Source organism: Melospiza melodia, chromosome 26 (assembly GCF_035770615.1).
Source record: "Melospiza melodia melodia isolate bMelMel2 chromosome 26, bMelMel2.pri, whole genome shotgun sequence".
In the NCBI taxonomy this organism is placed as follows: Eukaryota; Metazoa; Chordata; class Aves; order Passeriformes; family Passerellidae; genus Melospiza; species Melospiza melodia.
The window spans coordinates 9,368,010-9,375,766 of record NC_086219.1 but is presented as its reverse complement, the minus strand read 5'-3'; the positions used below and the strand labels follow the sequence as shown (position 1 = coordinate 9,375,766).

Here is a 7,757-nt window from a genome sequence, read left to right as displayed (position 1 = left end):
GCCACGGGCAGGTCCCAGGCCACGCTGGTCTTGGGTGCAGTGGGGTTCTGCGGGCTGGCTGCTCACAAAGGTGTTGGAGTCACCTTGACACACCCCAAACATCACCTCAGCCATGAGGCTTTTCTTGCCTTTGCTCAGCTGGGATTTGCAGGACTGGCTGCAGGGCTGAAACACCAAATGCTAAAGGCGGGACTGAGGCAAAAGGAACCATGCTGATCTCACCAGTTGGTAGAACCAGCAGGCAGTTTTCTCCATGTCTGGGTAGGAGCCAGTGCAGAGGGTCTGTGAGAGGCTGGGCTTCTGATTCCACCCCAGCTCCTCCTCAGAGTGCTGGAGGAGGCACAAGATGCTCTCACCCAGCTGCTCCCTCGTGCAGATTGTTTTGAGGAGAAAAGAAGAAACTTCACAACTTTATAAAAGTTGTAAAGTTTCTTCTTTTCTCCGCAAAACATTTTGGCAAGCCAGCCAGGAGACAGAGAAAGAAAAACAGAAAAGACCACAAGGTCAATTTGCCCCCGACCCCTTTGATAAAGAAGAACTGGCGACAAATGTCACGCGGAATGAATATGTATTAACCTATTGTGAAACTGTATGCATATGCATTTGGAAGGGGGATAAAAGGAGACCTGAGATCTTCAGGTCTTCTTCTTTTCTCTTCTTCTTCTTCTTTTCTCCGCAAAACAAGATGCTCCCCAGATCCACAGGGATGTAGAAGTTCCTTGGTGGCCTCTGCCCTGCAGTGTCCAGCTCTGGGTGCAGGGTGTGCCCGGGGGGATTCAAGGGTATCAGCACAGGCTGGAGCACACCCTGCTTGTGGGAACTCCAACCTTCAAAGGCATTGCCCACCCCGATGACTCCTTGTGGTGGCACCAGGTGGGAGCTCTTGGACAGGCTGTGTGCAAGGACACGTGGAGCTGTTCCTCAGCTCAGCTGTCACTAAGCAGCCTCTGTCCAGCTCCTAAACAGCCCACTGGATGTGCTCTGCTGAAAGCATTCCTTGGTTATTTCCAGCCTGTAGCTGCTTGTTCCAGTGCCCACAGAGGGGTTCCCTCTCTGATCTAGGACAGAGAAGCATCCTTCCCATGCTCTTGACAGGGACAGGAGAACAGAACAGCACAGCCCTGGAGAAATGGATAAAGGATGAAACTCGGGCAAAGAGGAGTCATACAAAACACAAGCAGGATGCCAGCTCAGCTCGGCAAGGCTGACAAAGCAGAAGTTATGGGAAACAACCATAATGCCTTTATTCAAAGGCAGGGGTCGAGGAACAGCCACCTGAAAAGGATACTGGCTGCTGGTAAGGACTTGCCAAAAGTGGTACAAGTATGTAAAATAAAGTAATAACTATCCATTAAGGAAGGAGGAATAGCTCATGGATGTGTAATTGGTGTGTGTGATAAAACCTCTGCACAACTGACCCTTGGGGCACTCAAATGGGGGAATGATCTTCCTAGTGACCAGCACTGCAATAAAGAATGGCTGCTTTTTAATACTCAAACTCTGTTAGAAAGTATCTATTTGGGTGATTTCAGTGTCAGTTCCTCAAGGCCCCGTAGTTTCACAGTGGCCCCTTGATTCTGGTGTCACAATGGCCTCAGTCCCACAAGGCCCCACAATGTCCAAAGAGTCCCCTTAATTCCATGGGGCCCTGAAGAGCTACAATGGCCTCTTGGCTCCATGAGGCCCTGCAGTGCCACCCTGGGGCAGGAGGCCAGGAGGGATTTGTTCCCCACACGCTGCAGCTCCCTGGGCCGGCTGGCACCTACACCTTCTCCCAGGCCAGCACTGCCTGGCACAGCCAGGGCGGAGCCACACTGCAGCTCCCTACAAACCACGGCAGGGGTTGCCAGGCCAAAACCCGAGTCACAGACAGTTTGTCACTCTTGCTGTCTGTATCTGACCAAGAAATATCCCATTGTGGGGTCCCCTTTCCAGCAGTCAGTGCAGCTCTGGGACCATCCCTGGAGCTCTGAGCAAGAGAAATGGCCAGCGCTGCACCTCTGCACTGACTTGGGGATGGTGGGAAATGCTCTCTGGGGTGGCTGGAACCATGGAAAAAGGACAGTTGGGAGCACAGAGGGAAACCCAGCTGGGCTGCTGGACTGGGGCAAGACATCTCTGTCTGGGGGAGAAGTTGGCTGTGAAACTCCCTCCTGTGGATGCTCACGTGCCCAAGAGTTGGGCACTAAAGAGCATCACAACAACGGACACGGGGATGGGGCTTCCAGGATTAAAGTGTCTCAGGAGGGTCTGGACTGGCCACACAAGGGTGAGTTATTTCTGGACACCTCAGGTCATCAGGGAAGAGATGCAACCTCCAGATGGGCTCATGAGCAAGGGGTGGATTTAACCATGGACACCAACTCCAGGTTATCCCTGACTGTGAAATGTGGGCGGAGATCAAGCAGGGCCAGGCAGATAAAGCCCCTGTGGTGTGGGGGGGGCAATGGTGGGAATATATATCTGGGGACACACGTGGTCTTGTAGTGGGAGTAGTAAATTGGAGAGCACCATTCCTAACCAACAACAGCCCTGTGAGAGCCAGCCCTGTCCCTGCACTGCCCCCGCTCTGCTGCCCCACAGCTGCTGGATCAGGAAGGGCAGAGCCATGGGGCAGGGAAATGCACTGGGACTCCTCCTGAGAGTGATCTTCCATCCTGGAACTCAGACCCCAAGGCAGAAATCCCCATCCACAGCCGGGAGGTGTTGCCTTCTGGAGCAAGGCAGGCGACCTGGTTCTGAGGATCAGCACGGCGACCCACTCTCTCCAGGGTCGCTCGGGCCAATGACACACACAGACATCAATATGATGGACGGTCAAAAGGCGTTTATTACTTCTTCTCGTGGGGTCTTATAGTCTAAGGGGTCCTCTACGTCAAAAGGGGGTTTGTCCTTCTTATCTATGGTTAGTAAGGAATGGAAAAGTACTGGGTAAGGAATGGAAAGTTACTAGCACTACTGTTAGTGGGGCCACATTCCTAGGGTAATCTCTTATCTTAGAGGAACAAAGGGTCCTGCCTTTCCGTGACATCGCGTGATCTTCCGCAGCGCCTTTCCCTATCTACCACAGGGAGGTCATCATTGAAGTCTTTGCCATTGTCCCAATTGGTGAATCTTTCACACTAGATTTTGGTCCTTCCTTTCAGTTTCTTTACTTTTTGGGCTTTTAATAGTTCCTCCATGAACATGGTCATTCATGTCCCGATATGGCAATTCTTTCCTTTTTATGGAAGTATTGGGAATTAGGCAAGATTAAAATGCTGGCATGGTGTGCATAGGTACTTGCAGCCCTGTGGAGAAGCAGTTGGGATTTAGGCATCAAAGAATTGCAAAATTATTTGAGCTAGAAGAGACTTGAAAGAGTCTCTGGAAAAACTCCCCTTCCATTACCCAGGAACACATTAACTCGTTCAGGTTGTACAAAGCCCCTGACCTTAACCCCATCCAGGGATGGGGTTTCTATTCCAAGGTAACCTGTGCCAGTGTTCTGCCATATCATCATAAAATATTTCATCCTTACAGAAAATCAAAATCTGCCCTCAGTCACTTGAAAGATACAGTGTATTATTCTGTATTATACTCCCCAGTACAACCTTTGGGCAAAAAAGTACTCAGCCAGTCCTGGACTTAAATCACATCTCCAAGGCTGAACACCTTTGAGGAGGCCCAGAGATCTCCCAGGATGTGCTTTGCAGGTTTCCAGAACATGATCACTGTATGGGAGGTGGACGTTCTGAGTTCAGTTGTGTGGAGACTGAGGACAAAACAAGAATAGCCTGTGAGGACTACAAAGGTGGATTGAAATATAATGGACATCTTCTTCATAGTGGAAATGAGCCTGAGATAGAAATAATGTCACCAAGTGAAGCTGTGAAGACACAGAATGGAAACCAGGAGAGATTAATTTCCCTCCCAGGGCAGGGCTGTGGCACAACACATCTCCCAGGAGTCTGGGTCAGCCCAAGGCTTTGTGTGGGCAGGCAGAGGCAGGCAGGAGGCAGAGCTGTCAGCAAAGGAAGGGGCCAGTAAGATGGGGCAGCCAAGGGATGCCAGCAGCCTGCAGGGACAGAGGCGCAGGGCAGGGACACCGTGGGACAGCCTGGGCTGCACAGGGCACAGGGATGGGCAGCAGCTGCAAGACAGCCCTGCCAGAGCCAACTTAGGCAGCACTTTGGCCATGGCTGCTGGGCCTGGGCCTGAGGCAGGAGTAGGAGACAAGTGACCCTTGCAGGCCTGGGGCCTCATTGCCTCCTTGTCCCTGCTCAGCAGCCTGGCAGGGGCCGCCCCATGCTCCTGCCCTTGGCATTGCACAGCCCCACATGCCAGTGCCCATCCCGGGAAGAGCCCTGAGCAAGGAGGGAGGGACAGGATCTGCCTGGCCAGGGGCTGGGGCTCAGGCCTTGGCCCTTTGCATTCCTCAAACACATCCAGATTTGCTCAGCACCAGAGACACCTTTGCCTTGTTTGTCCCCAGCTGTCATCACTGCCTCCAGTGTTCTGCTCGAACTGGAACCTGAGGACATTTTCTCAGTCGTGTCCCTCAGTGGGACCCATTAAAACTTCAAGAAACTTTGGAGTTTCAATTTAATTTTGAGTTGTTGAGAAGTTTTTTGAAGACCCTCTTAGGGAATGAGTCTTGTGTAAACAACACTAAATCCCCAAGAGGCTCATTAAAGTCCTTGTGCCATGTCTGTGCTGCTGAGCTTTAAAGGAACAGCTCTTCCCAGGACCAGCTCCTCTCCCAGCCCAGCAGGGCAGAGGGCTCTGCCTGCAGGCACTGAGGGGACAGGAGCCAGGCAGAGACAGGCTGAAGGCAATCAGGATTGGGAAGACATTGAGCTGAGACTTCACTTGGGGAAACATCTTCACAGCCCTGTGCATGGTGAGTCTGTGGGTGCAGGGCAATGTCCCCTGCGCCCCTGGAGGGATCTCTTGAAGCCAGCACACCCCAGAGCCTGGGGAATGTGTCAGGAGGACTCTCCCAGTTTCTCTGTGGCACAGGAAGAGGAGGAGGTGGAGGAGGAGGATGTGCTGCAGAGCGGGGCTGCCCTGGGCACCATCACAGGGACAGGGCAGGACGGCTCCTGCTGCCAGGGACGGCTGCAGGGGGTGAAGCCGGGGCTGCAGCCAGGGCTGCCCAGGGCTGTCCTGCAGAGCAGCTCCTGCAGCCCTCAGGGCTCTTGGCCAGCACAGGGCATGTGCCACCTGCCAGGGGCAGCTCTCAGCCTGCCTGGCAGCTCCCCATGGATGCTGCAGGGGAGAAATTGGAGGTGGAGGGAGCCACCCCCATCAGGGCAGACTCCTCCTGCTGTGGAGATGGTGCTGCATGGCCAGGGCTGCTCTCAGCTTTCTCCTCAAGGGAAGGGAAAGGGGCTGTCAGCTTTGGCTATGTCACTGAGACTCCTGCACTGTCAGCCTGGGCATCAGCAGATGGGCCTCAGATCTCCCTCAGAAAGTGCCTCCTCAGCCTCCTCTCCCTACAGACAGCAGCAGCAGCACCTTGGCTTGCAGCATCTCTGTTTGTCTGCCCTGCCCTTAAGGCCCTGTGGCCAGGGAGATGCCCCTGGGCAGTGCCCTGTGCTGGGGGGTGTCTGCAGGGCAGAGCTGAGCCCCAAGGGCTGGGCTGGGCCCTGGCAGCAAAGGCAGGGACAAGGCTTGGATAGAGAGAAACAGTTCCCAGTAGGCACAACTCCAGTTAGCAGAGAGCCAGACCAACCCTTGGTATCCCTCCCTGTCCAGACACACAGGGAAAGAGAGAAGAGTTGGAGAGATTGATTTTGATACTGGAGTCTTTAAAAAATGCCATGTCATTTTAAAATACAATTATAAATTTGTACTACCTGTACTCGAGGGAGGTGAAATTAGCAAATGGCACCTGTTTGGGAACAGCATGTCTGACTGCACTGGGGCACAGGGAGTCCTCTTTACCCTCTGGGCTCCCCAGTGTTCAGGCTGAGAGCAATGCTAAGAACAGGACTTCTGTCCCTTCCAGAAAACACACAGTTATATTGCAGTCCAAATATACACTCAAATAAAAGATATTTAAAAAAAAAAAAAGAAATTTCCTTAAAGAAAGAGAAGCAATTTTTAGAGATTGTGTAAAAAATTAGCATAGGATGGAGTCAAGGTACTTTGTCCAAATTGTCAATGTTGTCTTTGAACAGCTCACAATGCCCAGAGTGAAGGAATGTCCAACAGCAGCTCATCAGCCACTTCCTCCTGCTGGCATTGGCAGACACGTGGCAGCTGCAGCTCCTGCACTTCTCCCTCACTGTTGCCCTGCACTGACTGGGGGCCAGGGCTGACTCCCAGGTGTTCTGCAGGCCAAGGTCCAGCTGCTCACACAGCATTGGCCAGCAGCAATCAGGCCTCCAGCAACAAAGGTGAAGGAAGGTCCCTGAGACATGGACAGGGGGAGGTATTTAGTGGAAGGCAAGAGTAAATGAGAAAGGGCTTTGAATTTTCTGTGAGAAATTTCCCCTTCACTGCCATGTCTTTTTTCCTTCTGTAGGTTGAAATGTGCAGACGCAGCAAATGTCCAACAGCAGCTCCATCAGGCACTTCCTCCTGCTGGCATTGGCAGACACGCGGCAGCTGCAGCTCCTGCACTTCTGCCTCTTGCTGGGCATCTCCCTGGCTGCCCTCCTGGGCAACGGCCTCATCATCAGCGCCGTAGCCTGCGGCCACCACCTGCACACGCCCATGTTCTTCTTCCTGCTCAACCTGGCCCTCAGCGACCTGGGCTCCATCTACACCACTGTCCCCAAAGCCATGCACAATTCCCTCTGGGACACCAGGGACATCTCCTATTCAGGATGTGCTACACAGGTTTTCTTCTTTGCCTTTTTCATGTCAGCAGAATTTGCACTTCTTACCGTCATGTGCTACGATCGCTACGTGTCCATCTGCAAACCCCTGCACTACGGGACCCTCCTGGGCAGCAGAGCTTGTGCCCACATGGCAGCAGCTGCCTGGGCCAGTGGCTTTCTCTATTCACTGCTGCACACAGCCAATACATTTTCCCTGCCCCTGTGCCATGGCAATGTCCTTGGCCAGTTCTTCTGTGAGGTGCCCCAGATTCTCAAGCTCTCCTGCTCCCACTCCAACTTCAGAAAAATTTGTATTTCATTGCTTGGTGTCTGTTTAGGTTTTGGTTGTTTTGTGTTCATTGTTTTCTCCTATGTGCAGATCTTCAGGGCTGTGCTGAGGATCCCCTCTGAGCAGGGACGGCACAAAGCCTTTTCCACCTGCCTCCCTCATCTGGTTGTGGTCTCCCTGTTTCTCAGCACTGCCTTTTTTGCCTACCTGAAGCCCCCCTCTATCTCCTCCCCATCCCTTGATCTGGCCCTGTCAGTTCTGTACTCGGTGGTGCCTCCAGCCCTGAATCCCCTCATCTACAGCCTGAGGAACCAGGAGCTCAAGAATGGTCTGAGGAAAATTATAAAAAATGATTTTCAGAAGCAATAAACACTCATTGTTCTACATAGCTGTTATGGTGTTACTCATTAATTCTCACTCTGTGTCCTGTATTTTTTGCTATTTACACAGCTGTTACACTTTTGTGAATTTGTTCACACAACAATTTTTGAAGCTACAGTTTTTATTTTTGTATTTTTCTTTAGTATCCTACCGAGAGACTGTATAAACCAGAATCTGTACTACCTCTGTACTCCCTATGTGCTTACACAAAATAAAGAACTCTGTATTGCCCTGTGTGCCTGACATCTTTCCTCCCTGGCTTCTCTGGATCTGTAGGG

At 52.2% G+C, this 7,757-nt stretch overlaps 1 protein-coding gene across 1 annotated transcript; it reads left to right on the top strand.

The window, feature by feature from the left end:
• Positions 1–6,702: 6,702 nt before the first annotated feature.
• LOC134429523 (olfactory receptor 14J1-like) lies at positions 6,703–7,467 on the top strand (the record flags this gene model as incomplete). Its single annotated transcript, XM_063176722.1, has 1 exon — positions 6,703–7,467. A coding segment is annotated over one exon (765 nt), but the record flags the coding sequence as incomplete, so codon positions are not given.
• Positions 7,468–7,757: the final 290 nt, after the last annotated feature.